The following is a 20717-nucleotide window of genomic DNA, read 5'->3' on the forward strand; positions in this document are numbered from 1 at the left end:
TTGGCATAGATTTTACAAGTTTTTGATCCACATTGTTTTAGAACCCTAACCCTAACCCTAACCCTAACCATAACCGATCATACAACAACGGTTACCAACAAAATAAAGGTTATAATCAAACTGTATTTATATTGTGGGGCAATTTGCTCTCAAAACAAAAAAAAGCATTTCCCTAATTGAATATCTACCACACATATAAACACAAAACCACTTTGCTAGCTCAATCTTGTTGTAACTAATCTGCTGACATTTGTTTTCTCCATTGACACAGATTTAGCTCCTGTAAGTCTGTGAAATTCACATTTAGCAGCTATTTTTGACATAGCGCCGAGTCACAGGCACAGCTGATCCAAGCATTTTCAGTGCTCAGAGCTTTTGTGTGTTCCACTGTGGTTCCCGATTTACATGAATACAAATGTTTCAAAAACATTTCAACTCTGTAATGTTGACATAGAAGTGGCGGTGTAATATTTGAAGGTATGCGCCAGGTGTGCTCAAAATGGCTCTGGATGTGCTGTCATGCTGATTTGAGCACTTTCTAAATGTCTAGTCGACCAATCAGATTGACTGGTCGGATCTACTTGTTGTATGACTGATATTCAGCAACTCATTGCGTTGTGTATAAAGTTCTGTATGCATCAGCAAGTCTCTACTTATTTATTAAAGTTTTTCCTGTGTCTTTTCTGTATCAGTCAGACACAGCATCATGTGAAGATGCTAGTGGACGTGTACCTATGCACAAAGTCTGGATGCATCTCTGGCCCATGTGATTAAAAAGACCAAAATGGTGTTGTCCATCAAAAGAATCAGCGTTGTTTTGGTCACGTCATGTGTGGGAACTGTGGGTGCCCCAATGCATGATCTGCACCCTCAATAGTAAAACTGAAAGGCACAGAGCAGTGAGAGGAAAGCTTCAACAATGACATTATTGTGTCCATAACTAACCTAGGCTGTTTCATCCAGCCCTCTAGGTGCATGTGTCCGCTGGCCTCTTTGAGCTGTTGGCCTTGGGCGCTGCCTTTGTCCCGACACAGGCCCTCAGACAAATGCAGGGAGCAGTCGCTGGACATGCCACATGTGGCTGGGAGGGAGGGGGAGCATTTTGGGTGGCACAAAGCGTGACATTCTGAGGAGAAAAAAAAACACACTGTTATGGAGAGCGATGCCACACAAGCTTTTGGCTCCTCTGCACACCTCTTTGTGCCGCCACCGGCACAGTGCTCGTCAGTTAAACATCTAAAAAGAAAAACATATAGTATGAAAAAAAAATGAAACATGTTTGTTTCACACAAGTCTGGAAAAATGAAAGGCTCTAATCAGACAAAAAAATGTTATAAAAAAAGGTTAGGCAGACCAATGGGAATGAGTGAGAGGCAACAGCAGCAGCCATCGCCGTGTGTTCACACATCATAATAACACTCCCATTCATCATCTTTATTATAATTTCCATGAATACAATATAAAATACATAACAAAAAATAAATAATAGGAAGGCTGAAATTTAAATTTTTACATTTATTTATGGGACAACAGATTCAAATATAATACTATGTTAACTTTATTCCGTTTACATAGAGATAATGTGGATCATTTGGTTCAGGGCTGCCCCTTGGAAACACAATTGTAACTCACCAAGACAGGTAGCAGCCTGGCGACCAAAGTGCACAGTATCCAGGCACACGGTACACTTGGCAGCTCTCATGTTGAGTCCCACTGTGAAGCGGTGAGGGGTGTTGTGGTGCACCACCCTCTCTCTCTCCCTCTCTCTGTCTCTCTGACTGTCCTTCAAACGGCGGCTAAACTCTGAATACAGTCAGGGAACACAGTGAGGGCAGGCTGCTCCAGCATATTCTTATCGTGTCAGGTACATCCATCACTTCCAAACCTCAGTGCACCATGCCATACCCCTTATGAAATCAGTTCAACAAAAGAAAGTTTCCAAAAGAACTGTAAGATGTTTAGAAAAATGCATAAGCAAGTAAACTCTGGAAACAAAGATGCTTGAAAAAGAATATTGATCTGATCAATCCCTTGTGCTTGTGCCCACTCACTGTTGCATTTTAAAGGCATTATCCAGTCAGTACAGTAGTTTCCTACTGTGTGTACTTTGTTTTCATAAATATTTACTTGTAGATAATTATCTAAACATGTTTTGGATTTAAAAAATAAATCATATTAAAGCAATCAATTCAGAAAATTAATGATAATGTATGTATTTTCTGTAGTTTTTCTTTCTCATAATATGTACTTATTAGTCTACTCATAGCAACATGTTTTATATAATTACAATAATTATCAGACCCACCTTGGTGACGGGCCAACAACATCTTAGAGTTGAGTAGTGGACGGCGTCCTGGTTCTACTGTGAACCAGGTGCTGGAAACAGTGATTACAGGAGACGTGAGGAAGAAGCCATGCCTTTAATCATTTAGATCAGAGGGACTGATCGATTTGGAAAGAAAGAGCTGAAAGCCAGATCAAACACCCAGCCAAAGGAAAACAGATGCCTGAAAGAGATAGCAATCCTAAGAGGCGCATTAAGATCTTGTGCCGAGCTAAGTGCCACTGCAGGGGCAGGAAGTGGCAGATGGAAGGAAAGGGTGGCCTTCACCAAGAACCCATTCAAATATCGGTCAAAACTCCTGGGCGACAAAAGATCAGCGGAGTTGAGAGCAACAAAGGAGGAGGTGGAGGAGCACCTCCGTCAAGTCCACAGTGACCTCATGAGAAAGGACAGCCTGGAGATGGAGAAACGTATCAAACCAGCTGAACCAACTATGGCAAAGTGGCATTCCGTACAAGGTGTACAAGGATTGCGAGAGGCTCAGGAGACAAATCAGGAAGTCACTGAGGGTGGAATGGAGGAAGAACTTCCTTGCTAACGGTTGGTTGTTTGCTGAGAGATCTTTCATCCCTAAACAGGAACTTCACCAGTGATGGGCACGGACTGGAGGTGGGCATTGTCACTGTGTGCATAATCTTACTGATTCCGTTGTCCACAACCATGAACCTTTTCGTCAAGTCGGCAGAGAAGTTACATCGTGGTGCAGTACTGCAAGTGGCATCCGACAGACGCCCAACATGACATTTCCAACATTCACGGACGACCTCACTATCAGCTAGATCAGTCCCTGAAGGGAGATGGATTTTAGAGAAATTGGTTGAGCTCATCGATTGGGCAAAGTTGGAGTTCAAACCTGCAAAATCCATAAGCCTTGTACTGACGAGAGGGCGAGTCCAGTTTCGGTTTTGCTTTCAGATCAGAGAGAAACCGGTGAAGAGCTTGGGGAAGTGGTACTGGGCCGAACTCAACAACAAAGAGTGTGAAGGAGATGCTCATTTAAGCTGAAACCTGGATGACAGCGGTGTGGAAGAGTGGCCTATCTAACAAGTAAGAAAGCCAGCCAATCTTGAGCATGTCCTCTCCTAATGTCGGTCAAGTGTGGCATATGGGAAATTCCTGTGGCGACACGACCAGATTCTGACACAGTTGGCTGCTGGTGTAGAGCAGGCAAGAAAGAAGACAAATCAACTTTGTAATGGCCCCGTTTAATCCACTTTCTCGGGTCAAGGGAGAGTGTAGCAGCAGCAGAGATGAGGGGCAATAGGGTACGGACTCCCGGCTACAGCAAGCGACTGGGAGATGACGAGAAGACCTTAAGAAACAGCTTAAATTTCCAAAGGAGATAACCCACACTAACCTCAGACCCGATATTGTCCTCTGGTCTACGTGCCAAACACACACACACCCACACACACACGCACACACACACACGTGCACACACACACACACACACTCTCACAACCCCGAGATGTCATGCGTTTAAATAGACGAATATCAAGTAAGGAGACTGCCCACTTGAAAACCTGCAGAAGCCACATAACTCAGGCCCAGTAGAGAGGGAGGAAAAGAAGAAGAGCGCTACGTCACTGGCTCACAGATGGTGCAGGGGCAAGTACATGTAAAGGTGAGTCAGTTGCGATAACCCGATAACACCAATCATATTTAAGGCCCGAGCGCCGACAGCGGCGAAGGCCCTATTGAAAATGAAGGAATTATTATTCCTTCTTCTGGCAAATTAATTGCCTTTTTGAGGGGCTTAACGTATTCAAAAACTCACCGAAATTGGCGGTCGCATCAAAATGTAATGAAAATGTACGTATTTTAAGGGTTTTGGGAATAGGCGCACAAAAATGGCTCGCTAGTGCCCCCCTACAAAATCAAGCAATCACGTAATGCACAGCAGACTACAGTGCAGGTAGCCTATAGATTATTTTCTAAAATATAGTGACTTTATTCTCGTAATAGCCTATATTACAACTTTATTTTTTTCACAAAATATCATGACTCCTCCAAATCTCAGAGAGCACAGATGGGATGAGTTATATTTTGAATGTGCACAAAGTTTTGGACATGAGCAGAAATCTTGCTCAATCATCTGAAATATTACAATCATGAGGTTTATTAAAACATTAAATGAATAATGTATCACTGAGGTGAATAATTGTCATATGCACATTTACGGAGGTTACTTCCCCAACAAAAGATGCAAAAAAGGGAAGAATAAATGATGCCTAAGCTACATGTGTGCTGACTCAGATATAATTAGAAAAGTCAATCTAAAGGAGAATAAATAGATGAAAGCAATACAGAATTCCTGACAGCCTTACTGCAATATTTTCCATTATGTTGTTATATTTGGATTGTAGCCTAATGTTTCCCTTTACATAAAGATAAAGGTAGAAATAGGTGCATACAAATTCACCAAAATGCAGAAAATGAAGTGTTTAATGCTAAAAGAATTCTGGGGGAGGACCCCCAGACTCCCACATCATAAGTCACCAAACAAATCTGGAAGCAAAACCTTGGCCTTTGAGTTGCCAGGCCAGTTATTATTAGACCAAATGTTGGTGCCATCTAACAAACTGGAAGCTAAAATGAACATACACTGACTATTAACAAGCTGGGCCAGCCAATCACTGTTAAAAAGGCTATAATAGTGGTTTCTGATTCTCTTAAATCAACATAATTTTCTTGTTTAAAAAGATGTTTACATATTTGCCAACCAATATTTTCAAACATGTTCAATTTCATATATTTTCCAAGGGTGAAGGTGAAATCCATTGCCTGCCTGTTAACATTAGCCTATAAAAGGTTAAAAAAAAATAAATAATAAAGTGAATTGTAAAGTATTTCTCTTTGTTTGAACAACTAATCAACCCTACCTTACACATTAATACTGGAAAAAGAGCCCATTTGGTGTAAAAACACATTAAGTCATTTTACGGCACGATTTTGAATGACGACCATTCTCCGTAAATAAGGGCTCCCCCTCCCTACAAAAGCCAATTTAACCACTGGTCGTACTGTAACGAACTCCTCCTAGAGATTTCATCCGATCAACTTCAAACTCGGTCTGAGCCATCTTAAGACGTTAAAGACGAAAAGTTGTGAAAAGAAAAACTTTTCGTCATAGGGCATGGCCGTGGCGGGGCGGCCATTTTGTGCGTTTCGCCATCGAAACTGGAAGTGAGTGTAACTTCAGTGTACATTGTCCAATTGGCTCAAAACTTTTCAGGATTCATAAGAGTCCAAACCTGATGACATCTACAGGCCGATATTGGCTCAAAGTCATGGCGCCCCAGTGGCAACAGGAAGTAGACCTAAAAGTCGAGGTGCTATACTTTAACGAACTCCTCCTAGAGATTTAATCCGATGGACTTTGAAATTTGGTCTGTACCATCTCAACACCTTAAAGATGAAAAGTCATTAAAAGAAAAACTTTTGTCAAACGGTGTGGGCGTGGCGGCCATTTTGAACATTTATCGATTATCGAAGTTGTTGTAACTTTAGTGTACATTGTCATATCTGCCCGAAATTTCTCACATTTGACAAGAGTCCAGGCCTGAGGACATATACAGGCCAAAATTGACTTTTGGTCATAGCGACCCCCGCCGGCAACAGGAAACGCGCCTTATATGACAAACATCATCCGATTTACATGAAACTTATAATGTGTGGTCTACATGTGAAACTAAGCTGCCCCCTATACTTTAACCACACCCATGTACCCAGGCCACGCCCCCTTTCATAACTGGTGACCCATTTAAGGTAGAGTCTTGTGTGAGGTATCATTGAACTCAGCAGAGAGTTCCCTTTTCATTTCTGATGATTTGCAGTGTCTAAGTGCCGCGCAACTGCACGGTCGCAGGGAGTGGCATCCGCCGGTAACCCCGACGTGCAAGGAGGTGCGAGGGCCCGTCCATCGCTGCTTGCAGCTTTAATTTGCATATATTATTATTATTGTTATTATTATTATATATATTGTGTGTGTATTATATTTATTTATTGTTTATTGAAATTGTTAAGAGGATAACCCCTTGAGATGAAGCATCTCGTTTTTGAGGGGGTCCTCAATTTGATATTGTTGTTGCTTTCTGCTTATATTTTCCTTTTACTTCTCTCTGTTGATGTCACAATCACCAAACCAAATTTCCTCACAAGGATAAATAGTTTATAAGGACATACGATTAAGATAGGGATCATCCAGGCTTAACTTTGTTGTACCCCTTTGTAAGAATAAATAAGATGACTGAATAATACCTTTAGTTTTTTTTCAGAGTGTGGGTTCAAACAGCATGTTGTGCATTACAGAGTTTATCATATGGTACATCTCTGTTAGTGTATGATGTGAAGTTCAGGTGGGATTATAGTGAGTTAGCAGAGTTTTGCAAATCAGATTGGCTAAGCTTCAGCAACCAAGATAAAATGCTTCAGATTTCTAAAGCTGTGCACTGAGAAGGTGACATTTGACTTAAAGATTTCTCACCTTCACCTGACCAGCTTGGTGGGATCTCACATTTTATAAAAGTGCACAGCTTTTAAAATCTGGCCTTTCAAGGATGTGGATGAGGCAAAAGGAGAAGAGTGATAAAGACCAAACTGCAGAAACCATGAGTTTGGACAACTTACTTTCAAAAGTGACCCTCCTTCTCTCTGAAAGGTGTGTGAAAGAAAAAGGATAGTAAGAGTTTGATAAATGAGTGATATTTTATGTGTGTATCTATGTGTGTGCAGGTAAGGGCCAGTAAGTGTCAAGTTTGAAGCTATAAAGCTGCATGTATGTGTCTGTTAGAGAGAAAAAGCTGCACATCAGGAAACATCATCGCTTCACTCACCCTCAGGTGTTGCAGTCGCCTTCCTGCGTTCTGAGTTGGAGGTTGCCAGGTTGGTCGGGCCCTGCTGGTGCTCAGGAGACTTCACCATGGCAGACATAATCATCTGCTGCCGTCCTGCGGCCGGGTTTGCAGAGTTACCATGATCCTTATACTGGAGCGCTGGTTTTGAAACAATTGATTTATTGAGCTTATATACATTTTATGTGTGATACATTGTTTTATCATGCTGGGTGAACTGTTTACTGTTGTCCAAGGTAGATAATGTTAGTAGTATACTATGGTGAGCAGAATCGCAAATGTGTTTAATCAGAGTGCATAAGAGCAGTCTCACCTTCCTCTCTCAGAGATCGCAGCTCCGCTCTCATTTTCTGCAAGGCATCTTCCAGCTCAGAGCAGCGATTGCGCTCTTTGTCCAGAGCTATCTTCATGTCGCTGTACTGCAGAGGCACCGGCTGGATGGAGGGCACAGGCGAAACTTGGCCTTGTCCCTGACCCTGACCCTGAGCCTGGGCCTGGGCCTGGGCAGCCATGGCAGCCAACAGGTCCTCTCGACGACGCCCAAACAGACCCTGAGACAAAGGAACCAAAATGTTCTTCAACAGTTTGAAACCATTACTCTGACCCCTTGGTTCTGACTCTTGTTCAGTTAATATATGGTGATGATCTACAACCCTTTCTGAATGTGCAAAGAGACTGGTAGAAGTTGTAATTACAGTTGATGAATAAAGTGACTCATTCATGAATGTCTTGAATTTAACCTTTATGATAAAGCAATTATCCAACTTGTCATATTAATTCAAAAGCATTCCCTAAACACATTCTAAAAACTCTAATAAATTACCTTTAGTCATTTTGTCCCTTTGCTATCTCAGATATTCAGATGTGCAATCAATCTACGACTCCGTGGAGCTCTTTGTCAAGCAGAAGTAGTAATTATACTTCCACTTCAATTTTTTTAAAAACTGGATTTAAAGGGGCTGTGCTCATAATTCTGAAAAAAAAAACAGCGGGCTGGGATAGCCCCCAGACGGCTCTCACAGACTGTTCCCCAATACGTGAAATACCTATGTTTTTTCAGGGCCGCTTGCATGTTAGTGCATGTGGTCGGACCGGCTATCAAACAAACAGAATCCAAAATTACTCGGATTACAACACACACAGAGGGAGTGTAACTTAATTCTCTTTTTAGGATTACTCCACTATATCTTTCCAAGCAAATATTAGTTTGCTGCTATATTATTGCTCTGAGTGTTGAGTACAGCTCTTTTAAAGATGTTGATAAGTTGTAGTATCATGTAAATCTTCACAAGCTTTTATGTCTAATGCTAACAGTTTTAAAAACGTCAAGGGTTTTCAAAAACATCCAGACCTGTGTAGAAAGACAGACACATTATACTCAATCCAATTAAATACATAAACTGACCTTTTTCTTTTTGGAGCCACCATGTGCTTGGGCCTGGAGGAAGTCTATGAGCTTGGTCTGCTGGGTGATGGTACCCTCCATTTTCACCTTCTCATGGGAGTACACAGCCTGCAGGTGGAGCTAAGTGAACATCACTACTGCCATGAATTTCTCCTCAAGTACTTCACATCACACAGAGAGGGTGACAGAGGGACAGAGAGAACGGGGGATGTACAGTATGCTGTGTGGGGTAAAAAGAAAAAAAAAATGTCTATGTGTTTATGTGTCTTTCTTTCACTTTCACACAGAACAGTGAGGGAGAAACAAGACTGCAAATGACAGAAAGTCCAGCAGGTCTACATGTGCATCTCTGAGTATGTGTTATTTCTGTGTAGCAGCACCTGGATGTTCTCCAGCTGGTATTCCAGGTCAGTCCTTTCAGTCTTCAGCAGGTCAGTCTGGTCCAGAGCGTCCTGCAGCCCCTGGGTCAGGCGGAAGATGTGGGTCTTCTGGGCATCCATCTGCTGCTGCAGTTTCTCTTGCTGTGGAGGTAAAACAGATGTTACATCACCATCTGGACGCTGCAACTTTCCCACTCGCACTTCTTACAACTTGATAGCACCAGCTAAACCTTCAGCATGGTTTGACATTTGTTATGGCTATGACTTTACAAACAGAAAATCAAGTTTATTTTTTTATTTCTATTTTGGCATTTGATTTTCAGAACAACATGACAACATGACATGCAGGAATAAGCACAAAGAAAACTTTTAAACATCTTAAATGTGTGCGTAACGCAAAAATACAGAATGTACCTCCTCCAGCAGCCTCTGCTTCAGATCCCTCTCGCTCTCCAGCTTTTGCTGCAAACTGTGGGCGTTCATCTCCAGCACGGCATGCTTCTTCTCCAGATCATTCAACTGAGAACAGAGAGCAGGAAGAGTTTGTGGTAAGATCTGCTAACCAGAATAATACTGTGCCGTGAAAATACTTATTCAACAGTGTGGAAATGCTTACAGTGTCGGCAAGGCTCTCAGTTTTGAGTTTCTGGTCTTTGAGGGCCTGCTGCAGGGCCAGGATCTCAGCTTTGTGCTCCTTAACTGCCTGCTCCACAGCTTGGCGAGACTCAGAGCTGCGCTGCTCTGAACGATGCCTAGACCGTACAGCAAACCATTGTTTACACCGTTATTTTGAGTCCTCCGATGCATACTCTTGTAGTTCAACGATCATGTTTTTACTGACTTTTTTGTAACTGATGTACAGTTATTTAAATCAAATCAAATAAAGTATGTATCAGAGAGGGTTCAGGTTTTTCCATCCAGTAGTCCATGTAATAATTTAACTACAAGACAACATTCCAATTTGAGAAAGGCTGATTTTGTTTTTGCTGTAAATGTTGCTGTTGCTATCGGTGTTGGATCCGCTCCCTCCCGCCTACACACATTGAATGCGACAGGTTTGGGCATATTATCTAGGGTTTGTCAAAAGGTATTTTGGGAAATATATGAAATTATTTTCTGAGTTGGTGTAGGCAGGGCATGTGATAAGAACCGGGTACACCAAAAGCATATTATTGTAAAACACAGATTGAATTTTTTAAGGTGTACTTTTCTTCATCCCAGACCAAAATCTTTACCCTAAACTAACCCTTAAAAGAATAGTGTGTATATGCAGTATTGTATTGATTACAGTAATCTCAATTGGAGCTGCTCTACAAAATATCTCTCAATGTTTGTGCAGTAACATTCAGTAACAAGAAAACTCAACCCTAAATGGACCTAGAATTGCAAGGCAAACATTACACAAATTTCAGTTTAGTCAATAAATGTCCACACCGTTATAGTGAAACAGTATGTGTGTGTGTGTGTGTGTGTGTGTGTGTGTGTGTGTGTGTGTTTGTGTGTGTGTGTGTGTGTGTGTGTGTGTGTGGTTGTAACCTGTTCTGTTTCTCTGTATCCAGCATCCTCTGGATTTCCCTGGTCCTCCTCTCAGCCTGGTTCTTCTCATCCTCCAGTGTTGCCCTCCAGGCGTCCCACTGTCTCTCCTTCTCCAGCAGCTCGTCGTTCAGGGTCTCCAGTTCCAGAACCTGCTCCTCCAGCATGGTGCATGTGGTCTTCAGTGTCTCCAGGTTCTGGTACAAAAAAGGGTTTCAGATGAGAAATACCTTTGATACACAAACTGTGGCAAGGACACAATTCTACTTCTCAAGTTGTCATTCAAGGCAATTTTTCAAAAAGGAGGGATAAAGAGAAGAATTTAGTTTAACAGCTTTAAAAGTATTGACATTGAGGACTTCTGTTGTCAAAATATTATCACCCACAATCAAAAACCACTAATGCTCATTGACTGAATAAAAATTTCTGACATGTCAACAAATTTTTGAAAAGAAATGAATGTTATGAAAGTTAACCTGTGTAAGAATTTAGCTATTATGAACAAGAATTCTTGTGGTAGTGATTTATTTTTCCTCTTATCTGTTTCAGAAATCCTCTAACCTGCAGCTTCCCCTCAGAAGGGTTTGAAGGACAGTTCTTTGTGACAAAGTACTATTCGCCATTTTGTCAGTATCCAGATCATTTGGCTAAGTATAAATAGCAATACAATTACAATAAAATACAATTTTAAAATAAATTACTATGGAAGTACTATTATATTATCATAATGTACTTGAAGAGACATTGTAGGAATATGACCCCTGTCAGAATATTGTTAAATTTTATGTCATATTATTTTATTATTATTAGTGTGTGCACACCCAGAGGCGTTATTATGGATCCCATTTGAGCACACCTGGCGCATCACTTAAAATATCACTATTGAGTTGAATTAAAAAACAGTTTCAAAACATTTGTATTCATTTAAGTAATCCAGCAACCACACTGTAACACACAAAAGCTCTCCAACTAGTATATAAAGTGATTCATCGGATTAAACAACTTATTTGTTACAACCCTCTGAAGTTAACTTTCACTGGAAATGTTTTGGATCAGCTGTGCCTGTGACGGCGCTATCTTGCAAATAGCTGCTAAATGTGATTTTCACAGACGTTTAGGAGCTGGCTATATCTGTCAATGGAAAAAAATTTTTTTCCCGCAGATACCGTAGTTACAACGAGATTGACCTAGCAAAGCAGTTTGGTGTTTTACATGTGTGGTAGTTATTCAGTTTGGGAAATCCCACGATCTCTACAAAGCTAAAGTTAGCTTGAGTTAGCTGCTGACTAACGTTTTACAGGGACAGGGAATTGTCTCTGTTGTTTGAAGTTCGCGGACGTTAAAGGTCCAATATGTAATGTATTTACTGTAATAAATCCAAAAATGACCCCAGTGCGTCATCAGATATTAAGGAAACATGCTAAGTTGAAATACTATCTTTTTTGCCAACAATGCGAATACCAGTATTTTCTCCATTTGTGTTTTGGCCTGTGTGTTGTTATCAACTGCCCAGTTTGACAGCCAGGCCGGGTTGCCAGATATACCTGTAAAAACGTAGCTAAACCCAGCGCTACAGCTGTAACGTAAGTACAGCCATGAAAACAGCAAACACACAAACAGGATCAACGGAGATAGATTTTAGCCGCCTTAAAAAAAAAAAAATGGCATGCTTCTAACAGTTGTGTGACCAGAGACGTAAAAATAAGTAAATATTGGATGTGTATTTGAAAGATGGAAACAGCTTAGAGCCCAAAAGGATGCCGAATTGGCTAATTTCCTCCTGAACAGGTAAGCATTAGCTTCAGGGTAATTTATCACCGCTACAAGGGACGGACATTTCATGTAATTTCAACATTTGTGTACTCACATTGAACTATATAGCTAGAGTACCGGAGTTGGTTACTCGCCAAAACAATTGAGACACAGACAGTGAAGTGATCCCGACAGGTCATGGCTAATGCTGCCATGCTAACCCAGCTAACTGCTAACATTACCGGAGGACCAAGCGAGCGGGCCACGGCTGTTTACAACGTGTAGCCTGTTCAGCGGCCGTAGCCGTCAACGGTGAGTTATTTGAAGCCAAGAGAGGGGGGCTGTAAATCGAGAAAGAAGACCATGAGTTTGCAGTGTGTTTAGCGATTGTTGCCGTAATTCTAAGCAACGGCAAGGTTGTTGTGTTTTTAGCAGTTCCTACCGTCATTCTAAGCTTAGGAAGTCTATCAGTTGGGTACAGAGATCCGCATGAGCACGGGCTTTTATGACTGTCAATATAGCCAACATCTAACGTTAGCTACTCCGCTGTGCGGTGAAGTAATGTCTGGCTATGTGAGACAAGCGTCTAGCAACATTGTTGTGGATGCTGCGGTCTCAGCCTGGCAACCTCTGTGAACTTTGAGTCTGGGGAGGAGGGGCTAGGGGAGACAACTCTCTCCAGTATTTTGAATTTGTACTGCAGTAACTATTTTAAACACTAACTGGTATTACATAGTGCACCTTTAAGTATCTAAATCTATCTTAGTTATAATTGGATAGTGATGCTTACAAACCTCGGTGCAAGCGCCTCTGTCCTAGACGCATCACTGTCGTGCCAATAATGACTTTAAATCAAACCCTCTCGTGTAATACTGCTTAATTTGAACATGCTACATTCTGATAGGTACTTAATTTTTAACTTGAAATCAATCATACTGTACTTATGTTTTATATGTAAAATCTATTTGTTAGTCAAATTTTCAAATTAGAAAAGTATAATATTTCCCTCTGAAATGTACAGTAGTCGAGTGGAATTACACTGTCCCCTTATGGCTCTCTTATTATTATTTCTGGCTACTGAGAAGCTGTGATGGAGGGATCACTATTTAGAAGTAGCGGTGTGAGGGCTTCTCTCCAGGATTTTCACTTGCTGTAGCAATGCAAGGCCTGGGGCTCGCAATGAAAGTTTTAGCTTGGCATATAAAACAGAAGTAATGACTGTCAAAAGGACAATACGCAAACACAAAATGGCCATTCACTGACTTTCTCCCACCAGAACTTGTTGGTTACAGGCCATCATGCAGGAAGGAGAGCGGCTAAAAAAAAAGAAGCTATCTTAACAATTAACTTCTTCATTGACATGTCAGATATAAGATTCAGTCAGCCATAGCACCATAAAATAGCGCCATGCCTAAAATAAATCACAATCGCAGACACAGGGGCCTATGAGGAGCATTTGATGGCAGCTTAAACAACATACCTGAAGTTCAACAACTAATTTACCATGTAAATGACTGTGTACCTTCAGTTTAAGTAATAACTTATCTTACTACAATTAGCACTCCAGCTTTGGAGTTATTTGCATGACATGTTTGGGCAACGGACGTTTTATTATTCACAGGGCCTACACAAAGTGCTGTGTTTTATGTCTTGCAATGCACTGCTTCAGACTAAGCAGAGACAAATATAGCCTGTGCTGCTGTTGCAGCAACACCACGGCCCTCTGAAGTCCAACGCTTTCACAGCTGACATGACCTGGGAGTGATGGGGATGACACATCCCTCCCACACACCCCCCCATCCCTCGTCTATGACTTGCATCGCTCGTTACACAACCAGCAGGACTGAGAGCGCTACTGGACACCCACACACAGATCTTCCCACAGGGGCAGCACACACATCACACAAGCTCCTGGCTCACGCTCTCTCTCGCTGCATCCAGAATACAGCTCATAACAATACTGAAATATTCCCAGGGTTTCTGCTGCCTGATTTACACTTAACACTGTCAGCGCTGGGAGAGATGTCTAGGTCACCTGTCAAAGGTTGCGTGGATATATCCCATAATGTAAGTAAGTGGAAACCTTGTGTCTGACTGGCTGTGAGTGGGAAGTGGGCAGGGGGAAGGGACCTGAACTAAAAGAAGGCTTACAACTGTCGCAGCTCTGAGTCTCGTCAACAGAAAACTGTGGGTTTTCTTCTTTTTTTTTTCTTCAAAAATATTCAACTAATGACAGCTGATATTTTCTGGCAATTTCATGCAGAAATATGAAAACTTCTAGACTATAGTGGTTGGCTCAGTAGTAAGCACTGTGACTAAATTATGGGGTTCAAAAGTCAGCTGTTTAATTGTTTGTGTGATTACTTGGTGATAGACTGTCCAGTGTGTTACAGAGAATGAATGGTTGGAAGACTGCAGTGTTTTCCTGTTTAGTTTTGAGTCATGTTATGCTACAAGCTCCTCTGAAACAGCTCTCAAATAGAAATAAATCTGATGGATAATAATACAAATAACAAAGTAATAGCAGTACTAATAGGAGCATGCAAATGTCCTATTACAAACAATTGAAAGGTGCCCTGTGGAGTTTTCTTATAAATACATTTCCGTTTTCATTCCCTGTTACTTACTAAAACACGTGTGTATTCTGAGATCTAAAAGTGTTAAATACATTCCCCATTAAACTTTGGCAAAGCCAGATTTTTGATCATTTTGAAACCTGTACTGTTTACTTTCTAGCAGTCTTCTTTATTGCCTCTGTTGGCACATCGCTGTGCATTACCGCCACCTGAAGAACAGAGTGGTATCATTGGCAGGAAAGTGTATCACTTCACACGCAAGCTTGTGCATGAGAACTAACAAAACAGGGATCCACACGTAGAAACATTGTTCCATATCCCTACAGGTGGTCAAAAACTCAACAAGGCACCTTTAACTAGAGTACAGGGTCTCTGATAGACAACCAAGAATAGCATTGATCAATATTATGAATACAATTAAAGAAACTACATTTTGTTAATCATATTTGGAATATGACGACATGACTTTTAATTAGAGACCAGTATCAGCTGATTCTATCAACGAATCAATACAACGTACCAATTGCAGATAATTGAGCATTTAAAGGTCCCATATTGTAAAAAGTGAGATTTTGTCTGTTCTTGATTTTTTGTAGCCCATATTCAGAAACGGTGCCTAAAAGCGAGCCGTCCGGACTTTCGTACGGTTGTGATGTTACAACTATTCTATATAGAGGTAGAAAGTGCCGCTACAGTGCCATTACAGTCATTCCCTGGCTGCAGTGACGGAGCAGAGACTCCGAAAGTGCAGATGCAGAAGAGGTTTTACAAGGGTGCTTAAAGAGACAGGCGCTAAAACGGAGCGCAAATACAAGTATCTTCAGACAGACAGTATGAGAAAAATAATTTAGGTTTTAACAAGTATGAACCTGAAAATGAGCATAATATGGGACCTTTAATGTCCTCCTGACTTTCCTTTCTTTGGACTGTTAAAAAAACCACATGAGCAGGCACACACACACACACACACACACACACACACACACACACACACACACACACACACACACACACACACACACACCACACATTTATTACCTATAATTACAACAGGACCAGCAGCCAGGTACCTGTTTCTGGTTGTTAAGGTGCATTTCACGGTCGGCCACCTCCCGACGCAGGCGGTCCACATCCTGGCTGAGTTGCAGCCGGTCTTCTCTCTCGTCAGAGGCCTCATCCAGCTGCTTGGACAGGTAGAAGTTCTGGCGGTTCAGTTCACTGTTCTCCTGAGTCAGTGTGGTCAGCTGCTCCTCCAGATCTGTGATCACCTGCAGGAAGTCAACAGGACTCAGACTGCCCGTTTAAAGAGAGGTAAATATACAGAGCACCCACTCTGCACCCAAAATAGATCAACCAAGAAACAAACAACTATGGATAAACCATAATCACGATTTTCTATAGTAATGCTAATGTTAATGCTAATGTTTATGCAGGTTACTTACTCTGACCCAGCTGACTCACTTCTACCTCAGGTTTCTAAGCCTGAATACAGTTGACACATAGACTGTGTAATAGGGTCTGAAAAAGATATCCTTACTGAATTGCGATGTACAATCAGTGTACACAATAAATGTACATTCATTTTACAGTTTACACACATGAAAAGGTCTCGCTTAAATTGTGTGCATATGCTGTAGTCATAGAATTGTGCATGTTATTATTCATCCACACAAAAAGCTGACCAAACAGCCCACACAGTCTCTAATGCTGCATTATTACATGATGCAGCTATCTAGGGTTGGTGATATAATGCAGTAATCATTTTAGCAAGATATCTATTCCAGGCTACTTGTTAAACATGAGCATTTAGAGCAAAGAGCGGGCTAATCATTTCATCAGCATCAGTCTGTTGCCTTAATCAGCCATGACTACAGCAGGCTGTAGGGAAATGAGGGTTAAAGGCTGGCTGCCTGTAAGAGCTCCTTATTCCCAGCTCTCATGGGAACGTGTGTACCACGCAGAACTTCCAGGTGGCGGGAGGTGGGGGGGAGAGCAAAGCTTTTAAGTTCATAAATTAGCTGTCTGTTCTGCACTGACTCAGTACTTCTGCTCCCCCGAGACAGGGGACTGACAGCAGCAACTAAATACTTAAGGCGGGCCGAGGAAGTCAATGCTAGAATGGATACAGTGATCCGGCAAGCCTCTATATTTACTCTACTTGTCTGTCATCCCAATCTACACAGCAACTTGCAGGCCTAAATTAAAATCACATCCGGAGCTTTGCTTCCTCAACACTGCTGAATACAAATTGCTCAACACTATTTGTACAGCGAATAAAAGGCCCAGCTAAAAAGAGAGGCAGTAAATCAGTCCCACAGTTTCCTCGATTAAAATGAACGTAATATTGATTGTACACTGAAATACAGAGGAAGGAACATCTGCTCTTTCTACTAAACAGCTGTGGAGAGTGAATCCATCTTAAGTTGGTTTACTCAAAATGTTAAATTTAACCATTTTTGGTGAAATCATTGCTACTCTTATATCGGTGACCAATTCAACTGCAAAATACTGTATACATAGATATAGTAAATTTGCAGGTAATAGATTAATAGATAAAATAACAAGTTGGAAATGTATTTTGGCTAAAAGTAGTCCTCATTGATTTGACATTGATTGGTCTAATACAACCACAAATATTAAAGCATACAGTAGCTACTTCAGAAGAAACAGAATAACAAAATCTAAAGTCTGTATCAAGTCCCACAATATACACTGTCTCATTACTAACTCGAATAGCTCTAATGTTAGCTATGTGAAGGATCTTAGCAGGGAACATGGGCACTTACAAAAGCCTAAGAGCGCCACTCTCAAATGCCACCATTATTACACTGTCAAAATCACCTTTCTCTAGTTTGAGTACATGATGACTACCTAATGTTGCAGGTATATTTAGAGTTAAAATAGATACAAAAACTCCCCACTAGTGCCACTTTGAGGCAACAGTGTGCTCCCATATTACAAAATACAAAATAATGTACAATGAAGAACATACTGACAAGTGTTTCTACAGTCTTACTAGTAGTGTCGCTAAAAATAAAATGTATGCGGTCAGCAAATTTCATTGCAGTCTGCTGATTATGGGATGTCTTGTGTGCAAAGTTGACATTTTGGTCGGAAGATAGCACAAGAGGAAAGTTCATGGTATATCCACAATGGGAAATGTTATCCTTTGAGGGGCTGGAATGTGTTCAGCATATTTTAAGGAAATTGACACTTTGATATGTTTTTGATATGTCTGTCTGTACAAATGGAAATAATTGCCTGATGTAAGTGCTGGGCAAAATGGGGCACTAAAACTGTCAAGCTGTGGCAGAAAGAAAGTAAGAATTAAAATATTTATATAAATGACAATTTGGCCTGTACTGTCGTTGTCGAGATATCTTGCTCCGACTAACGGATAGACCAACATGGCAAGTCTCACCAGGGCAAAAAATAGAAGCTCTGCTTGTTGCAGAATTTGGCTGTGTTTGCCTGAACATTGGCCAGCTGAATCTATGGACAGTTCTTTCTGAACAGTTTGCGAGTGGGAGGACCTCAAAAGTAGGGCAATGGAATAAAGGAAGACCATGATGGTCTTTGTGTTTATTCAAGGTCAATGAATTGGAAGGCACTCTAGTCCCTTAAACATGTCAACATCATTTTCTCAAGGTTAGTGAGAGGCTCCACAGTAACACCCTCCAATATTGTCCAACAAAAATAATTACATAATATAACAATAATGGCCTAGGGACAGAGAAAATGGCAAGAATTCCAATGTGCTTGTACTGTTCCTGTGCAACTGTCAAATAAAATGACTTGGGAAACCTTTGAGATTATAACATTCTTTAACATAGCCCTCGTCGTCTGTAAAATAAACAAATGCAAATGGCTGTTCAATAGCTAGATTTACTAGAAAATGTACTTTCAGCAGTCAAATAAAATATGTATATTGCTATACAAAAAAATGCACCATTATCATAAGCTCTGGTAACAAGGTGGTGTTGTTTTGTAAAAGAGGGGGAATAAATATCTCTGCGGACATGGAAAAGAAAATAATCAAACAATTAAAGTGAGTAATTCATTCTAAGTAATTCGGCCATTATGTGTGGACTCGACTCTGAGATGCTGTATTAGCTAAAAACCACAGTGAGTCCAGGTAAAGTTGAGTATGTGACACCATGAAGCACGGCGAAAAAAGAAGAAAAAAAATCCCACAATTCTCAGGTGCCAAACAGCCATGGCGAGTTGTATAACAGCCATTATCAGGGCTTGTTTTGATAATGGTAGCTCACTTAATGTGCACAAATGGCACCATGGAAACAAACAATCCAAATGAGAATTAATCTACCACTTTTAAGAATCGGTGTCTATTAGCAACAACAATTCTCACTTTGACCATAAACACTATGTTTTGGGACAGCTCTGACAACATTAGCGTGGAGCCCTTGTCACACTAATCACCAGCCGAGAGCAGTTAGTACTATATTTTAACAAAACGTACCAAAAAGAAGACGAGTGTGATGCAATGGATTAGGTGTTTAAAGTCACAGGGAGTCCCTTTGTTTAAATAGAAGTAGAAGAGTAGTATTTTCTTTCTTTATTTTCTGAAATAAAGCCTGATTTACCGAAGAATGACGGAAACATGTGGAGTGAAATATAATGACGACTTTAGGTTGTTAGTTATGTGTGATGGTGTGTGAAGATTCAGCTGCCAGACGCGCTGTCTATTCCTGGAAAGAGAGAAAAAAAAGAGTGAGCAGCTTACCGCACAGCTGTCTCTCAAGACATCAAACTTGCGTTGTATCTCATCTCTGTGTGCCTAGCAGGTATGACAAAAGAGACAGGGGGATAGATTTCACTGCCTGAATTATATGACAACAAAGGAGACATCAGCTTCAGTATTCCTCTACTTTCTCTCTCTCTCTCTCTCTCTCTCTCTCTCTCTCTCTCTCTCTCTCTCTCAATCTCTCTCTCACTCTGAGCACAGTGATCTCCTCCTCAGCCTCTGCAGTGGTCTCTTCCAGCTCGGTCTTGGAGTGCTGTAGTTGGTTCTCCAGAGCATGGCGAGCTGCCTGCAGATTGCTGATCTGGGACTCGCGCTCCTGCAGCGTCAGAGTCAGATCTGTCACCTGACGCTTAATCTCCAGCTTCTGCTCCTCATGCTCCAGACCGATCTACAAAGGGAGACAGAAAAGGGAAGGTTATTCACCCCCAAAACACTGACGCCTCTACTCTGCCTCGATTAGCTGTGCTGCTCTATTCGGTTGCATCTGAAGGTGGAAAGAGTACAAACATATTCTACTTAAGTAAAAGTATGATTACTTTGATGAACTTTTACTAAGAACAAGTAAAATTAAAGATATTTTTTATATTTATACTTATTTCATATATTATTTATACTTATTATACTTTAATTACATTTAATTAAATCACAGTCTTTACATTTACTTTAATGTGATTTTAAAATGCAACAAAGTACAATACTTCAAACAAAACATACTTAAGCAAAAGTTAAATTACCGATTTTAAAAACTACTCTAAAAGTAAAAGTACACAAAAACTACTCAATTACAATAACATGAGTAATTGTAATTTGTTACTTTCCACCTCTGCATCTGAATTAAAAAATGTAATTTTTAAAGGCATTTTTTTGTTGCCCAGTACTATAAAATTACAATTAGACATCTGCACTGAGTCAATAAGGTTGTTGATTAATACCAGGAAGTTACAGGAAGTTACTCAATGACTCAATAATCCAGATATTGAGATTTCTACCCTATAAAACTCACTTCCTGAAGTAGTTTGGGGATGTTTAAATGTCCTATGACATGCTGCTTTTTGGATGCTTTTGTATAGGCCTTAGTGGTCCCCTAATACTGTATCTTTCCCAAAATT

General features: G+C 40.8%; 1 protein-coding gene across 1 annotated transcript in view; it reads right to left on the bottom strand.

Annotated features, from left to right (window-relative positions):
- citb (citron rho-interacting serine/threonine kinase b) overlaps positions 1 to 20717 on the bottom strand; it is a 61249-nt gene that overhangs the window by 17797 nt on the left and 22735 nt on the right. Inside the window, exons 13-25 of the mRNA XM_028577652.1 lie at positions 19799 to 19996; positions 19588 to 19641; positions 15914 to 16111; positions 10519 to 10712; positions 9599 to 9734; positions 9397 to 9501; positions 8983 to 9123; positions 8603 to 8710; positions 7692 to 7748; positions 7511 to 7631; positions 7180 to 7338; positions 1633 to 1803; positions 946 to 1126 (exon numbers count right to left, since the gene is read on the bottom strand). Coding sequence (XP_028433453.1) covers positions 946 to 1126; positions 1633 to 1803; positions 7180 to 7338; positions 7511 to 7631; positions 7692 to 7748; positions 8603 to 8710; positions 8983 to 9123; positions 9397 to 9501; positions 9599 to 9734; positions 10519 to 10712; positions 15914 to 16111; positions 19588 to 19641; positions 19799 to 19996 — 1823 coding nt within the window. The remainder of the gene's footprint in view (positions 1 to 945; positions 1127 to 1632; positions 1804 to 7179; positions 7339 to 7510; positions 7632 to 7691; positions 7749 to 8602; positions 8711 to 8982; positions 9124 to 9396; positions 9502 to 9598; positions 9735 to 10518; positions 10713 to 15913; positions 16112 to 19587; positions 19642 to 19798; positions 19997 to 20717) is intronic.

Source organism: Perca flavescens, chromosome 5, assembly GCF_004354835.1.
Source record: "Perca flavescens isolate YP-PL-M2 chromosome 5, PFLA_1.0, whole genome shotgun sequence".
NCBI classification, from domain to species: domain Eukaryota; kingdom Metazoa; phylum Chordata; class Actinopteri; order Perciformes; family Percidae; genus Perca; species Perca flavescens.